General features: G+C 45.1%; 2 protein-coding genes across 3 annotated transcripts in view; both read left to right on the forward strand.

Moving 5' to 3' along the window:
- LOC306965508 (uncharacterized protein) overlaps positions 1-18219 on the forward strand; it is a 492930-nt gene that overhangs the window by 213270 nt on the left and 261441 nt on the right. The gene's annotated exons all lie outside the window — the stretch shown is intronic.
- The window catches only part of nrg3a (neuregulin 3a), a 558282-nt gene continuing 540435 nt past the window's right edge, over positions 373-18219 (forward strand). Inside the window, exon 1 of one of the 2 annotated variants that reach the window (XM_079559922.1) lies at positions 373-2527. In XM_079559922.1, coding sequence (XP_079416048.1) covers positions 1936-2527 — 592 coding nt within the window. In that variant the 5' untranslated portion in view covers positions 373-1935. Of the gene's footprint in view, positions 2660-18219 lie in introns of both variants that reach the window. The other variant, XM_079559921.1, reaches the window with a different exon arrangement.

Raw genomic sequence — 18219 nt, forward strand, 5'->3', positions numbered from 1 at the left:
CTTGTTGGAAATGAGCTGACTCCTGGCAGGCTGTGGGGTGGTTTCTGAGCAGGCGAAGAGTTTAAGTTGCCTAATTCCCCCTAACCTGTCTCCTTTGCGTTGCGTCGTTGATAAATAAAACATTGTGTGTGGGCCCATACTGATACAGCCTCTCCGTCACGGATCAAAGGCAGCTCCGGTCCTGTCCAAACGCGGTAATGGGATATCGAGGAGCTCTTTATTCGCTCTATAAAATGAACGGTGTCTACTTCAAAGTCACCCATCCATTCAGCAGCCTTCTTTCTCCTGCGATACTGAGCCGGGGGGCGGGGCTCTCCCTGTCTTTCTCCTCTTCCTCTCCTTCTCTGGACTATACCTCTGTTTCCTTAAGCTCTCTGTATGCAAACCGCATCCCTGCCCTCCTTCGCTAACGGAGGTGGGCAGAGTTCCCAGCGCTGGTGCATCTAGCAGGTGCAGCCTCCTCCTCCCTCCCTCCCTCCCTCCCTCCCTCCTCTCTCGGCTCCTCTCTCTCTCCTCCCTCGCTCATCCACCGCGCTCTGTCTGTGCATGCGTGTGTGTGTGCGTGTATGTGTGTGTGTTTCCCCCACATCATTCGTCTCTCGGCAGCGGCGGCTTGAGGGAGGCAGCTGGATGGTGATGCTGCGTGCGCTGTGCCCGTCGCCGAAGAGGATCTAGCTGCATCGCCGGACGGTGGCTGACCCCACACTGCGGGGGGTGGAGGTGGTGGTGCTCGGTTCGGAGGCGGCCCTTGCGCCACTGTCGCCGCAAGTTTCCATCCCGCTGCGGGTCGGCTCATCCGTCTCCCAGAAGGACATCCTTGGATAAAAAAAAAAAAAAAAAAAGACACGGACGCACGGAGCAGCGTGAGCAAGAGGACTGTGGAACTTCAAACTACTGGGATTGCTAAACACGTTGACTCCTCTGGTTGTTGCTTGTGCGTTTTTTTTCCTCCATGGAATAATCCTGCCCCGGATGACAGTGGGAATGTTTTCAGGCTCCGTGAAGGCTGAGTGCTTGATGCGGTATTAGCGGGCGGTGAGACAGCAGGGCGCTGAGCGGACAGCGCGGGGGAAATCTGATCCAGGAGCAGCCGTCGCAGTCGCACACTTGATTTTCTTTTTCCCCCCTCCGCTGCGTGACAACACCCTTCAGGCGCTTGTTACCTTTCCGCCGGGGCTTTTTTTTTTTTGGACTCCACTCTTCCGAGGACGCGTAAAGTGCTTTGAAATGGGCTGTTTCTCTTTTTTAGGGGGAAGGCAATGACTGTAGTGGATAATCCTCCGAGAGGGTTCGACAGACGCTGAAAACACTCCCTCTCACTGGAGGAGAACATTCCCGGGAGCGAGAGGAACCGCGGCTTTCATTCGAGCTGGGAAAGAAAAAAAAAAATCATAATTTATGGAAAATACATATATGGGCTCTTGTCTGCGCAAGGTGTGGATCCGATAAGACCCACCCTTAACTTTGACTTCACAAAAGCATCAAAGATTGTTGTGCCATTCCAGCTGTAAATGAAAAGAATATACTATATTAACTAAAGATTGATTTATTTTGTGCCAGTGTCCGGATGCACAGATGTAAAGCCTTGAGTCGTCTGCCTCTCGCTCTCTCACCGATAGGGGAACCAGTGCTCTGCGCCTCAATCGTTCGACTCATGAACTAACACTCAGAACCTTGTACATCACTTTATACATACTACTATCCTAAGTATACGTAAATATAGTCAAATATTCTTGTGCTCTGTGTCTTTGATCATGTGGTTGCGTTGGTAATTGAGTCTTTGCATGAATCTCGTGGACTACTCCTACTCTCCTTGGATTATAGTATAAATACTTCACGTACGAACGAGGATACTGCTGAGGCTGTTCGTCGCCGTGCATACTCGGGAACCGTTTTGCCACTTGCTCCTGTTGCCAATTAAACCGGTGTGCGCCAATGAGCCTCAACGGGCGTCAGAGCAGGATGAGCGAGTCGGGGCTCTCCGGCGCCGTCATCCTGGAGGAGCCGGAGACCGCGGGCGCTGCCTCCGGGGCGCGGGCCGAGAGCCAGAACCAGGAGCGGCCCGCCCTCCGGTGCCCCTTTTGGCCGCGCCAGCAGACGTGGCTGTGCGCGGTGCCCCTCCTCATCGGGTTCATCGGCCTGGGCCTGAGCCTGATGCTGCTCAAGTGGATCGTGGTGGGAACAGTGCGGGATTACGTGCCAACAGACCTGGTCGACGCCAACCGGATCGGGCAGGATCCCATCTTCCTCTCCAAGCCCAGCGGGATTCCCAAAATCGCTGACAGCACGACTACTACCACCACTACGACCGTGACCCCTACTGCTAACCCCGCAGCGACCACCGCGCACGAGGCCCGAACAGTGGGCAGAGGCAGGACTCGCCTGGCGACCACCACCGTGGCCGGTAACCGGGGAGGCGGAGCTTATGGGAGCCAAGTGACCCAGAGGAATCCCGCGCATCGCAACGGACGGCATGGTTTTACAACGACCACCGCGGCGCCCAGGACCACATACACCATCGGGGCAGGTACGTCCAGCCCTCCGCCGCACAACCCCACGGTGCTGCATGACCAAACGGCTATGTGGACCCCAGAGCAGACCACCACAGACACCGCGCCCGCCGCTCTGACCACGCGCAGCCACGGACACCACAAAACACGTGAGTCGCCGTGACCCGGGAACGCGCTGCTGCGCTGGGAAGCAAGGCGCGACACTGCAGGAGAACATCAACAAATATCCATTTTACACGCACATATATATGAGACAAGTGCGTTGGAAGTTTTCTAAAGGAAATAAGACAGAGTATGGCCAAACTGGTGACAAAATCTGAATCTGGATAAATCTGGATAGAGCTTGACTTACTTTCTTTTGAACATTCATGAATGAATAAAGGAATTTTAGACACAGAACCTTACTTTGTTTTTGGATAAATTGGTTATTACAGGGAAAAAAAGAGTTAAGATTCAAATCTTGCCCTCAATCATTCAGGCTAGAGATTAGTGCTTACAAATCCTGCAGACAAATCTTTAATATCACATACAAGATTTGAGAATTTGGAGTCTGTATGAGCTTTTTTGGAAAGTCAACAGCAAATCATACAAAGATAAAGCAGCTCATTATGTAGACAATGTCTTTTTTCCAGGTGAACATTTCCATAAGAGAGCAAAAATGAAAACCTGATCTTTAAAACACTTGAGTTCTGCCTGCAGTGTCTCCCCTTAAATCAGTAACCTGTTTGCTCTCGAGTCGTCCAAAAACATTCCCGAGGTGTTTGCTGTTTGCTATTTGGGCCTATTTTGTCCATTTGACACCGTGTGGGCCGAGGATTGCAGTGCATTGATCAATAGCATCGACTGCTACAGTAAGGCCATCTGAACTGTTGTGATGTCAATAATGAATTATTCAGCTGTCTGATGGATTCACTCGCCGTTCTTGGTGCATCAAGAGTTCAATTTGATTCTTGGCCTCTGTAGCTCCCTGCAGAGGCCAAGAATCAGCAGGGAGGTGTTAAGACTTGAGGTTTTGGGGTTGTTAGTGATGGAACAAACGTGGAAGGTTTACAGGTTTGGTGCTTGGTCTCAGCCCCGAGACTCAATGATTTTATGGATCCTGGTAACGGCCAAAGAATGCAAGTGAAACAGTCGTATTGACTCATTATTGAGCACAAAGACACTCAGTGCGGTTTAAATGGCCAATGCTTGTTTAGGAGCTGATCGTCTGTTAACCTCAGTTTCCGTAAAGTGGACAAATCAAGCAGAACGTGGTCCCCCTCGAGGGTTACGCAATCCCAAACACTGCAGCTGCATGTGAGACAGGCACATGCTAAGGCCTGGGTTTGCTCCCTGACTAATATGAAGCGCTTACTGCTGTTTTGTTTGGAACAAGGGATAACGAAATATTTCAAATCACAATGCAATTTGCTTAAAGAGCAGTTGGTGTGCCAGCGGAGCACTAAGATTACAAATGTACAATAAACAATCTCGACAAAAGTGAAAAGCTTTTTGCCAATACCCGGAATTACGGGACGCGGCGGTCTTAAGAGCTCGGCCTAAGAAGATTTTGAGGGAGTTATGAGAGAGCTGTTTTCTCCTCCTTTTCCTTCTCTTTCTTGTCTTTTGTCCTAACAGCTCTGCAGCTCTGTTGTTAGCTGCTGCACAGATAATGGACGTTGACTTCTGATAATAGCACTGGCTTGTGAGTGTGGTGAAAGCTAAAGTGCCTCTTGATGGCAAACGCAGGCCCTACCATGCTCCCTGGATATGGGGGATATGGGTTGCATAAGGAAGAAGATTGGGCTAAATCCTGACCCTGTGGCTACTGGAATACTTGTTGGTATGCTATTCTGCCAGCCAGTTGTTTTACTTATTTGACCTTTATTTGACTGGGTAGGGCAGGATGGGAACCATTTACAATGGCAACCTGACCTGGCGCATCCTTAAAGGATCACATGCAATATTTCATTTATGCATTGGAGTGAGATAGTGACAACTTACCAAAAGTCCAAAAGAATATTTTAAATTGTTCATTTAGCAAAGTTGTGTCCCTCAAAACAACAAGTGATGTGCAGATCAATACCACCTTGTTACATGACCCCTGCTTAGTTCTTGTTTGGGTGTTGATTCTGGATAATTAACATAATGAAATAAAACAGGAGGTGGCAATGATAGACCTTTAGATCAACACAATTGTTTTGTGCCAAAGTGCTACACAGCAGCATGGTGTTGGAGCTGCAACCCAGCCAGCAGAACAATGTGGGCTCTGCATGGGTTTGCCCACCTGGGTTATAAGTGGGTTTGTCCGCAGTTTCCATGTGGGCCCCATGTGTGTTGGCCCATGTGGGCTGGACCTTTACAAGTCAAACTTAACCCTTTCTACTCTGGTTTTATTATTTTTAGTCTCAGATCTTGGATCTTGGTGTTTGGTCACATTTGAGCCCAACCCACTCTGAGTCTCTGTGATTTGATTGGCTTCAGAGTTACACTGTGGGTCAGACACTGTGAGTGACAGAAACATGATGCTAAATAGTGAGCTCTTTGTTTTCTGTGGAAAGGCTGAAACCTCATTGCTCTTCAATCAGGAAGTCATGGAGATTCTGTGTAGAACATTACACTTCAGCTGCCGGATGTAGTGATGGCAAGATGAAGCCCCATGAAGCATTGAAGCATTGCAGCCAACTGCATCACACATTGTTTGAAAAATCAAGGTGCTTTATTTGCTCCACTATGCCATCATGTGGATAAGAAATGTAGAACATGCTGTGTGCGTATAATAAATGGTGGGGGCTGAAAGACTACATTTTAGAATAAAATTGGGCTCGATTCCCACCTGGATGGGGCCTGTGTGGAGTTTGCATGTTCTCCTTGTGTCTGTAGGTTTCTTCCGGGTACTCTGCTTTCCCCTACCACTAAAACACGTACAATAGATTCCCTTCTGGGGCCAGGACTTCCCTGATAAAGAGATTCTTAATGGGACTATCCTGGTTAAATAAAGGTCAAATAAAAATGAATAACATTTTCCTTATATAATGAAGTCAATAAATACCTGACTTACTCACTGAACATGGGCCGATTGAACCTCTGGTGTCCGTGGCATCAGTTAATATTACATTCAAATAGACAAGACACCACAGTCCTTTCTGTATGGAAAGTCCTGAGTTGGATTGGAGCAGGGTTTGGGAAAGCGTTAACATGTCTTCCAGAAATCGTGATCACCAACAAATTCATCACAATTTTATACATAGACTTTATCTAACTCCCAAAAAATTATACATTTTGAAAGGATTACAGAACCCCGTTGCAAATTGTGCACAACAAATGAAGTCGGTACATTAAAGCATATTATGTTTTGGGAATGCCCCCCAGTGATGGATTTCTGGAGGCAGGTGGCCTCTCGAGGTTGCTCGGGGTTGCGGTACCCTGCTCATCAGACACACTTATTCTTAATCATCATTGGCATGTTCATTTGAAAGTGGCCAAGAGAAGGTTTTTTCTGGCCGGCCTCACAGCAGCCAAGAAAATGGTGGCAACACTATGGAAAACACCGCATTGTCTTTCTGTTCAGGCTTGGTCACTGATGTTTTTAGACATAGCTTATTTAACTTTCCATTGCCAGAGTACATAGGGCAAACAGTGATACAATTAAATGATTGTCACATGTGTTTGATATGGATATTATCTAACTGGAGCTGGAAAACGGTGAAGTTTAGAAGCAAGGAAACTGGTTTGGAGTAGGTTTATTTAGCGATGACAACAGGACTTATTCTAGCTCTCAAACCATTACCAAGTGCGTTAATGGACGGCATTTTACATGTTATTATACGGAGACGGAAATGAAGGACAAGTCAATCTCACTTTCAATGATCGTGCTTATAGTTATTATAATAATGTATTTATGAGTGTTTGGTCCTGCCCTGTACTGTCCTGACTGTTTACCATGGTTGGCATCTGTTGACTGTGAAAGCAGAGAAGCACTGCATCAAAAGTATCGATATTAAGTATTGGTATGGCATTGTGCCGCATATAAATATTTTGATATATCGCTAAATGGATTTGTGAATGTATGTATGAAGTTACTTCATATATGTATGTATATATGTATGAAGTAACTTCATACATACCCATCCATCCATCCATCCATCCATTTTCTTCCACTTGTCCGTTTCCGGGTTGTGGAGACAGCTGTTTGAGCTGCTCATATCACATTGCACCAGCTGTTTGAAAGCTCGAAATGTCGACACAGGTCTCAGTGGCTTTGTCCATAAGACAGTGATTTTGTCAATGACAAGAGCATGGATCTCATTTGGTTCAAAAATTAAATCGCAATTAAGCGATAGGTGCGCCCTGCAATGCCCCTGATAAAGCGAACGAATTGAATAAGTGCTACAAACGATCCTTGGAACATGCTTCATCATGCTAAATGCACCCACAGTGTAAAGGTCCCTCTCACAGTGCCATCCTCCTCACACTTAGTTAATGGATGTGTTTTTTCTGGAACAATAACATACTTTGGAGTCCGATCTTACAAGCGCGCTCCGCTCCTCCCGCTAATGGACGCCGGTTGCGCCGCCTTCTCGCTCTGTCCTTGACTCGGGCTGCGGTATGTTCACACGTTATTGATCGGTGTAAGCGTCTCTCTGAAGCCGCCCCGTCTCTCTGCTGTCCGCCCGCCCACACGCCGTTTCCTTCATGTTAAAGTCGTGTGATGTGAAAATGGTGTCCGGTTCCGCCGCTCTCTCCTCCTCCTCTGATGGCTGTGATGGTTCTGTCCTGTAGCGGTGGGTTAGTGTCGGGAGATCACCCCGGGCTGTCCAAGAGCCTGTCAGCGGAGCGAGCCTTTGAAGAGAGGCAGCGGTACAGGTGGAACAAAGGCGCTGCCGCTGGGCTGGAGCTAATCTGTGTGTGGACTAATCTAGCGTCAAGTTAATGCTCATAATCTCATGATATCTTCACACATAATTGCCTGATTAAATACCGGCATTAAGTGTATGCTAATTGTTTCCACTGATACAGGACTATGGAACATGATCTTAAGTGCCGGACACATTTCAGAGTACAACTTTTATCTTTACAGGGTTTATACGGGCAGAAGCAAGTCAAATGTTAAGGCCATTTGAGCTAAAACTGCAGCTGAACGTATACTTAAAAAAGTGTTTGGCAGTAGGGATGGGTATCGTTAAAGATTTATCAATACTACTACTCTTATCGATACTCCTCATCGATCCGGTACTTTAATGGCATTCTTATCGGTACTTATAAAAGAAAAAGTTAGATAGAGGCTAGGCATTTATCCATTTGGACCTAATTTATTTCCAATTTGCGCATACACTTAATATATGGGAGTTAGATACTTTACTATTTTGTTATTATTATTATCTAGTAAATCAAGGCTGTTGGTTGGATTTGGCTGGAGCTCTGAGAGGCACCTGCCTGCAGGCCTCCACTGTGAGGTGGACTATTTTTGGATGGGGGGCGGGGGGGCAATTTTTTTTTTTTTTTGTAGAAGTATGGGAAAACCTGCCGACATCGGCAGCCAAGGATAAGTAGTCCCGTGCATTTCCTGTCTTGACTGTGGAGGCGGTTTAAGAGTGGAGCTGTGAGCCTTTCCAAATGAAGACATAGTGCAGTAAAATAATGAACTAGACTCGCCACTTTCAGCTTGTGTCCAGTGGGTCAACACCGGCTCACGCTGATGTGCACGTACACCCTCCACCTGAAACTCTAAAGTTGGAGTAGTCTATTTGTGAATGAGGAAAAAATGCGAGTGGCTCGTCGTACGTTTCACTTTTTACCGAGGGTTAGCAGACCAGCACACGTTGCCCCGAGGCCGTTTTGATCCCATGGCTCGATACACATCCCTATTGGGCTGTGTCATCCCTTAGATTTAATGCCAGTTTGAATCCAATTTAATGCTTTTTAATGACATTTAAGGCCTTGATTTTGGCACAATTCACTTTATGACTTTTAATGCCCTGTGAATACCCGGCTTTGCTTCAGTCAGTTTGATCTTGTTGTAATTACACTGGGTTACAAAAAACATACTTTTTGTTCGGTGTTTTAAAAAGAACGTTTGAACTGAACACAGAATGTGGAAATGACATCCATTTTTCAGTCTCAGGTATTTGTGCTCAGTGGATTTTCCCGTCTCTGTATTCCTCCAGGCCCATGGTTTTGACTGTCTGGTGCTTTGCTAAAACCAACCCTTAGGGATTGTTCAGGTTTCAGGTTTAATTGTGTAGAATTATTAAACTTGAAATAAAAAGGACCATCTCTGGTGATGTGTGGCGATTCAACAACAAACCAGAGGGCCACCAAAAATGTGTCTGAGGGACGCATTTGGCCCCCAGGCCACACTTTGGACACCCCTGATCTGAGCTAGTCCCTTTAAGTCTTGTCCCTTTAAGTCAGATTCAGCTGCTGCTGTTACTGAAATCTGACAGATTCTTCTCTCTCCAATTTGAATATCAAAATTTGCCTCAAAATTCCTGTGTTTGATTGAATGTTTTACAAACCTACAAATGAAATATGCACAGATTTGTTTGCATTTGTGGCATTAAAATATAGTATTTAGGTGCTAAAAAGCATTAAAACATTTTTCTGTCTTATTATTTGACATTTGGCGCATACTAAACCAGTCTTCTAAACTCTAAACTTCAACATTCGAACACCTAAGCCTTGGTGTTTCTTGTTAAATTATGTATGTGCCGAGGATTAGGACTTTGTCTTGAAATGCAGTTTCACAGAATGCGAGCAAACACGGAGTAAAACCATTTGGAATGAGCCGAGACACAAGCTGTCAAGATGATAACATGGCAAGATGTAGCGCAAGTAATTTGAGTGCTGACATGATCAGAGCAAGCCTGGTAAAAACACAAAGGAGCCTCATGGATCACAACATTTCCCCCCAGGCCTGTACTGTGTTGAAGAGCAGGACGATGTGCACTCTACTCTAACTCCTAGGCCTTGTCTACAGAACAAATACATTGGAAAAAACACTATTTATCCCCACATTCCTTTGAGTACAGTAAATGGGATGGATAAGGGGGAGTGACTGTTCTACTGTAAAGGTTTCAGATTGTCAGTGTGCAAAGTTATTGTATCGAGGCTGCTGGGGACTAAAAGGCACTAACTATTCGTTGAACATTGTCAACACAATGACAAACGTAGCCATATCCTCAGTACTGGGACTTATTATACGATAAAAGGTTCTGTCAGTAGAAGGGAGTGTCAAAGTGTCCATCCCGAAAAAACTAAACGAAACAGTGTGCTAGCTTGCTTTTTGATGGTATGCTATAAGGAGGACACTTCCAATTCCATATGACACAACATCATCCAGGAAATGCAGATCGAAGCACCTCTGTAGGAGACGAAGAAACAACCAAACTCTGTGTCCTAACTCCTGGCGAATGGAGAGGAGCATAGCTAAAAGCGCAAGAGCATAGCTAAAAGCGCAAGAAATCCCATTTAGCATATGTCGGGTGTTTTATTAAAACGTCCCATTCCTTTCTGTTTGTGGGCCGCTGCTTTTCAGGGCCGTGATGCGTTTCTATTTAAGATGGCTCCCATGCATTTATCACGCGCCACCTCTCCGTTCTACCTGCCCGGCCGAAGCTGCATTAGCATATGTTTTGCTAATCTCCCCGTATCCCTCCGGAGGACGGGCAGCGTTCCTCTGATAATTGGAAACATAGAGCGAATTTGCAGCATTTTATCAGCCCCAGAAAAAAAAAAAATGAAGAAGTGTCCACCATTTATCATTGTCCATTCATTTATTAATTAGTCTTTGGAAGAGGAGAATGCCATTTCTCCCCGGCAAGTGCTCGTGAAAAGCCGTTTAAGCCGCGTGATAGATACCCCGGGGAAAATGTCACTCCTCTGCCAGTGAAAAGTTGAGGGTGGTTGTCGCCGCTAACTGGTTCGATAATCCTAAACAGTCCTCCCCCCTCATCGCACACGCCCACACACAGGCAGCTTTGATTTGAAAAGGCCATCATTCCCCACATTAACCATCCATTATGCCGACGTGTTATGCGGCATTTCTGGATAGGCCGTGCTGGCCGCGGCTCAAGCTCTAATAGAATTGCATTGGTTTAAGTTGAGCAGGCCATCTGTGAGCCCGCTCCAACGCCGGACATCTCTTTGTGGGTCCCCGAATGAAGATGGACGTTGATTACGGCTCTCGCACTGGCATGGCTGCGCTCCAGGCGGAAATGCTACGTTGGATTAGCCTTTAATGACATCTGCAACAAGGCGTTTTCATACACAGAGAGCATGGCATAGTCGTGCTAATGAGGACGCAGTGAACGCAGATAAGTGTGATTCGAAAACTTTTGATCACATACAGGTTACACATTGGCTGGTAACCCCCATACATAGGCCTGTCACGAAAACAAATCTGAAGTTCGATATGTTGAGGGAGGAAAGTATCGCGATAAAATATATTATTGAGTCAAATGATACTCGATGCTGTCAACTCTCAGGCATAAAAATGACATTAAATCTTTGTTCTAAAAGTGCATCATCATTATCCTGAAATACCACACAAGCTGCAATAAACATGAAATATTACGAAACTCAATTTGCTTCAGTTAAAAATCAAAGTTTTACAAAGAAAGAATCGGGGGAAATGCTAATAAATGTACCGACGATAAATATCGAGCCCAAAAATGTATTGTTTACCTATTTTTTATTGAACGATAAGTCGATATAGTAATTGACAGCCCTACCCATACACAGCGAATTCACTGGACTCGGGACAAACAGATTCCAGTCCAACCTGTGAATGTGCCTCATTGCAATTCAGACAGACAGGTGAAGAAGGAAGTCATGGAGATTCTGCTTTAGACAGAACTTAGGACTTCTGCTGGATACAATAGTTTAAAACAATGAATCTGAAGTGTTTGTTAGTAGGAAGTATTTCAATAGATAATATGGCAAGGCGAAGAAGGGTCTAACAAATGAGTCATTTCTGTCCCAGTTCCTCTAAGTCATGGTTGTAGCTGGACTGATCAGTTAAGTTTTACTTTTTAAAGTTACATACTACATATTACTGAGTGGTTTTCATTCCCAGATAGGGTGAAGATTACTTAACATTTCTATGATAAATTAGGTTATTACTGATTAATTACTGATTAGGTCCACTGTGTTCACTGTACCACTACACACTTTAACTTGGTTGCCAATGTCAGGCTCGGGGCCCTTCAGCATCCATCCTCTGTGATGACACACAACGAACGTCTAAATCACTTAGAAAAGAATGCAACATTTAAAAAACTAAAGGCACACAGAAGAGGCTCATAACTTTTCATAACCAGCCTTTATTTGACATAAATGTGTCTAGCTGCTAGCGGAAATGTGTTCATTTAAATCCTGATGAAGGACATGGTCATTACCAACAATAAAAAAACAAATAATCTCACTCCCAAGTAGACATGCTGGAGTTTTTGTGCAGCAAAACGAGACGTTGCAAACATAAATTTTGGTCAATGGTGAGATTTTTAGTTCGCTTTCTTCTTAAGATGTTGATTTTTATGTCAGAGTATGAAAAAAGATGGAACTCTTCCTTTACGATGCTTAGTTTATGACATTTTGTCGCTAATGTGCCAAACATTTCCAGGAAGTAACTATAACATCGCACCACAACTGACTTTTCCCCATGCATATTCATTAACAAATACTGATGTCGCTGTAAATCCAAATATGGTCCTTTAATATGTGGGAGACAGCAAAAAAATAAAGACGGGAGAAATATACACAGGGTGCATGTGCAGTCAAAGGGACTAAACTTTAGGGCCGTTTTCATTCCACTCTTTAAAGGAACAGGCCACAGTTTTTTCAGACTAAAATAAGTTCTTACCTGAGCTTAGACGAGTTGATGCGTACCTGTCTGTCTAACTTCACCGTGTTTGGAGCTATAGGAATATACTGGGAGAGGCCAAAGGCTAACAACATCTTTGGTCGTTTTGCGTGACTGAGGGCACACACACAGACCAGACAGGTACACATCAACTCGTCTAAGCTCAGGTAAGAGCATATTTCACTATGTAAAAACGGTGGCCTGTTCCTTTTAACAATATTTGTACTTTAGTCACTCCATAAGACTCCACATTTTACAGCAGGGGTCTCCAACAAGTGGCCCGCGGGAGACTTGTAGGGTTTGTAGGATTTAGATTTCCTTATTGAAAATATCGGCCATTTTTCATATTTATATCAGTAATCTACAACAAAAGTTTCAAATTGATATCTCTAAATGTATTTTTTTCCCCCATTAACCTGTGTCTCGCCTTAACTGCACATTCCAAGTCCTGTTACCGTACTATCTAACACCAAAACAGCTTCCTCTTCCCAGTTTCAGTATTGTTCATACCAAGACTTACTACTACAACTTACCAGGACTGCGACCCTCTCTTTGGGTCCCGTCCCACCACTTAACCACTGCTTTAGCGCAGCACCTCGTTTCGTGACAGGTCATTTCCATCGCCTGCTCCCCAACACCGCGAGTCTCGCACTTTTTAATTGGATTTACATATAGGCTGACAATTCGTACGCGAGATGACACATTTTAATGGGATTCTCCTTCTGTCTCGGCTTCATTGAATCGCACGTTGACAGCCAGACCCGGCTGGTTGATTTCTGATCGCCGTTGCCCTAGTTTCGTGTCAGCCTCTCAGGTCTTGACGCAGAACAAAAATATCACTCCCATCTTAATTCGTCTAGTTGAGTGTAACGTGAATTTAATAACATTTGCCAGCATTTGTTTTTAATTTGTAATCCCTGGATGGGTATTAGTCAGTTTGAAAGGAGTGTAAAATCCGGCAGTTATTATTGGATGTGAGTGCGCCAGACTAAAATAAAGTGAGTGAATTATCTGCGCAGTTAAAAGCGGGCCTCATGACTCAATGAAGTAATGAGTAATGACTGCGGCGCCTGACTGCACCACCGGCCAGGTTTTTCAGGAGGAACGCTTTCACCAGCCAGAGTCGCACAGACCTACACGGAAGGTGCCAGGCTTCCGGGATGCGAGGGCCGTTAATGGGGCGCGCTCCAAAGGCACGTGTTCGGGATAGAACCACTCTGCTTCAGCTGGAGGTGCGCAAAAGTCTCCGAGGCAAAGGCGACTCCAAGGAGAGTAGGGCAGTGAGCTGAAATGGCAATCTCTACTTCGGTCAGTTTCAGTGATCGTCAGGTTTACAGGCATTCCTTTGGCAGAAACAGCGCCTCGTTTTGGAGATCGAGGCGATGACAGATTTTTCATGCTTTTAATGGTGCTGGAGGAGCTGAGTTTGTGTAAAAGGTATGTCTAAGTTCAGGAATCAGCTACAGAGAATTGATTTGTATTATCGAAGATCGAGAGAATATGAGAAATTAAATCATGACACATTCTTCCATGTGTCCACATCCAGTGGTTCTCATCCTTTCCAGCTCTATGGTACCCCTTCATGTGCTTCCCCGAGTCTGCGGCACCCGTACATGTGCTTCCCCGAGTCTGCGGCACCCCTACAAGTGCTTCCCCGAGTCTGCGGCACCCCTACATGTGCGTCCCTGACTCTGCGGCAACCCTACATGTGCTTCCCCAAGTCTGCGGCACCCCTACATGTGCTTCGCCGACTCTGCGGCACCCCTACATGTGCTTCCCCGAGTCTGCGGCACCCCTACATGTGCTTCGCCGACTCTGCGGCACCCCTACATGTGCTTCCCCGAGTCTGCGGCACCCCTACATGTGCTTCCTTGAGTCTGCGGCACCCCTACATGTGCTTTCCAGAGTCTGTGGCACCCCTACATGTGCTTTCCCGGGTCTGCGGCACCCCTACATGTGCTTCCCCTAGTCTGCGGCACCCCTATATATGCTTCCTCGAGTCTGCGGCACCCCTACATGTGCTTCCCTGAGTCTGCGGCACCCCTACATGTGCTTCCCCGAGTGTGCCACACAGTATGATATTGTTCTGTTATACTATATCTGCACTTTGACCCTATTGTCTAATATGTCTCACATCAAAGAGCTTGAGTACTAGTTCAGGAACACTGACAGGATGATAAGTCCTTATTTAATAATCCATACACTGTTAGGCTTAATTCTTGTCGAAGGCCACATTCTGTTCCGTATTTTAGCCCGGGCTGGTGAGGAAGCACTAATTGCGGTGTTTTGACATGGATTAGTAATTATACTTCCAACAGAAATAAAACATTTTGCTAAAAGTCAAAATGATGATTATCAGTATGTTGTCTCCTCTGTGCCTCCTGCACAAACGTTATGGGAAAAGTCTGAAGTCAAATTCAAGTCAAATTTCAAGAAAAACCTTGTTGACATGGCGTGCGTTGCCGCTGATCGATCGCTCTCGCTAATTATCGTGTGCACATTTAAACAGCCTATTTTTTTGACGACCGGATGTTTTTCAGCCGTCCGCCGGCCCATTTTAGCCAAACAAAATCTCAAAGAAAATATGTAATTTGGATCTTTTCACCAGAACTCCCTCAAGAGAGATAAGTGTCGGCACTCCATAAAACCCAGAGGTCGACAGTACACCAACAGTTTTTTTGGTTTTCAGTTCAAGTCAAGGCCCAAATCATCGGGCGCAAAACCAAGTCCTGTCAAAAGTCACACATTTCCCATGCTAACATTGAGCGCCCAGAAGAAACCTATGCAGACAGGAGAACCAAAAAACTCTACTCAGAAAGGGCCCAACCCATCTCGGAAAAGGGAACGTCTGCATTTGTCCCTCAGCTGGCGTAAGATCAGAGCCCTGAGCCGTCGCCGTGATCCGGTCCTCTCTCCCTGTGATGCGCGATCTATTACAGGACAGTCCACCCCAATCCCCCGCTGCCTTTGTGATCAGCTCCTCGGCGGGATTACGCCTCTGTCAGACACTGGCCCTGTGGCAGCCTAATCCAGATTAACAGGTGCGTCCGGATTGTGCTGCCGATATTAGCCCACCTATCCGTCACTCACACCGGGGCTTACTGCAGTGGGACGGGCGCATGAGCCGCCTCTGCCTGTTCACTGTTCAGTCCGACCCAAGACAGAGAAAAGGCTGGGTTTGGTGTTGTCCAAATGTCAGATGGAGGGCATGGGACTGTATTAGACAATTGGGCATTCACTGTGTTTGAAAGTCATATCAGGATGGGGCACCATGGCACGGATGGGCTGTATGAGTGTTAACCTCTGGGTACCATAGACCATAGATGGCTCACCTTAACGTCATGATAAGCTTCGTAACGTTCATTGTGTCTACTTGAGTTACAGTATAACTTTCAGAGTTCATTTATTCAGACACTAGTTTTTTAAATGTCTTAATGGTCTTGGTCCTTCTTATCTTCAGAACTGCTTTTACCTTACGAACCTTCACGGCCCCTTCGCTCCTCCGGCAGGGGTCTCCTAGTTATTCCTAAAGTCAACAAAAAGACTCATGGTGAGGCGTCTTTCCAACATTACGGTGTTACAGTGTTAAAGTGTGTTTAAACATAAAACAAAAAGTAAAGGCAAAGACACTACAAGTACTCTCCCAAATGATCTTTGGGGCTGAAGACTTTCCCTGGTGTTGCACTGTTTTTGAGGTTGTTCCAGGTAAATCTGTATAAAATGTAATGAAAGTCAGCATGAAAAAGAGCTGTCTGTTCATAAGAGCCATTTGGGTAGTAGCCATTGTTCCTCAGTCGTGTCAAGTAAAAACCCCCGGACTTGTATGTTGTTGACAGATGCCAGGTTAGCCCAACCTTTCACTCTCACCGGCCTTTCTGCTTACAGCTGGAGGACTGAGAGCGCCATCCCGTCCTGTTTTCTATTAAATCAAGCTAAAGTGACGCCTGAGCGAGCTGGTTAACTCTCCCATGACCCCCCAGCCACATCAACAATACACGGAATGCTGCTTTTAATGTCAGCGTCACAAGAGTGTGATTTTTGGTGGTGCTGAGGCGTGGGTAATGGCGTGTTGTGATATAATGATTTCATATTGAACCGTGAAAGGACCCTGACACTTTACCATGTCACCCACCTCTAACTGGGCGAGAACCTGGCTCTGAAAGGGGGAGAGAAAATATTAATTCATTTTTTTAACACCAGGCACAGACTTCTCCGGGTGGATCCTGCCATCAGAACCACAAAGTTCCCAAATCCTCTCAAACTGTTCGACAGATCTGTTGGAGGAAACATATTATGAATATTAACAGGTAATATATAATGATAATCTTAGAACATGAACTGTACATTATATTATTTAGCAAGATTCTGCATTTTTAATCATTTTGATTTGAGAAAGAGGGGGTTTGTGAGTTGAAAAACGGCGGCCTTCATGTGTACATGTGTATGATCTGTAGTAAAAATAGTGACTGTATTACATTTTTGTAATTTTTTCCCCACACATTTACACAGTAAGTTAGGTATGGCTGAATTAAAGAGCAGCACATGGTCGAGAGTGCATTATGGTCAAGGATGTGTTAAACTCTGCTGATTACAGCAAGGCATTTGGAGACTTCAGTAGTTATGTCTGATTGTTTCTAGCTCCCACAATCCCTCTTGCACATCCAAATAGTTCCATCAAAATAATGATATGCACGTTTCAGGCCCGTGTACAGCTTTGAGTGATCATCAGGGGGACCATCCCCAAAATAAACCATTTAGATTCTACTTCTATCTTCCATCACTCAATAAACATTTAGATGAAGAAAGTACCACACGGTTTGTCATATCAAATACATCACAATCACAAACAAAGCCATTGCATTTAACAAAGTGCAATGACCGCATTTATTTAGACAATGCAATATTCTTAAAGGAACAGGCCACCGTTCTTCCATACTGAGATATGTTCTTACCTGAGCTGAGACAAGTTTATACGTACCTGTCTGGTCTTTGTGCTCGTGAAAGAGCTTGGTCGCTTCTAACTTCACCATGTTTGGAGCTATAGGAATATACTGGGAGAGGCTAAATGCTAACAACATCTTTGGTCGTTTTGCCTGACTGAGTGCACGCACAAAGACCAGACAGGTACACATCAACTCGTCTAAGCTCAGGTAAGAACATATCTCAGTACGTAAAAATGGTGTACTGTTCAAACGTCACATTCTCCTGTTTCCCTGTGGTGGTATAATGTATGTTAACACTGTAGTTAAAGCTCTACAAACATCCTGAAATGCATGTGATTTGCATTGGTTCAGCTGTACATGCTTCCGTCTTCTCCCAGAGGGCTCCTGAGCGCTGAACCATGAAACATTTCAAATCGCAAATGCCCATCCTGTTGAAAAATAAATAAATGCAAATGACAAGCTGTAAATGAATATAAATAACAAAGTTAATTCTGAGGATGGAACATGGCCGCCTTGCAAATCTGCAGTATGCTCATGACCCAATAAGATTATCCCGAACATTAGTCCAAGCATACTTCACATTCATCTGATGTCAAGCGTTCAAGTGCTTTGAAAATATTTTTATTTTCAATCAGAGGTTAGAACAAGTGGCAGTAATTGCCGCCTGAAGTGGCTGTGCTCTGTTCCACCAATCAAACCCAATACAAGTCCCTAATCCCAACCAATTATAGATAAACAATTATGCCTGTTCTGATGGAGATTTATGAGCTAATGCTGCTAGCTAACGCGGGGCCTAAACACCATCCTTATGCTGTGAACTCTCATTCTGTTATTGCATCTATTTCTGTTCCAAACATGTCTATTTTCAAACTTTTTACCATTCTTTCATCAGCACTAATGCTTGAAAACCTAAAATGATGAACAA

Source organism: Gobius niger, assembly GCF_951799975.1.
Source record: "Gobius niger genome assembly, chromosome: 7".
NCBI classification, from domain to species: Eukaryota; Metazoa; Chordata; class Actinopteri; order Gobiiformes; family Gobiidae; genus Gobius; species Gobius niger.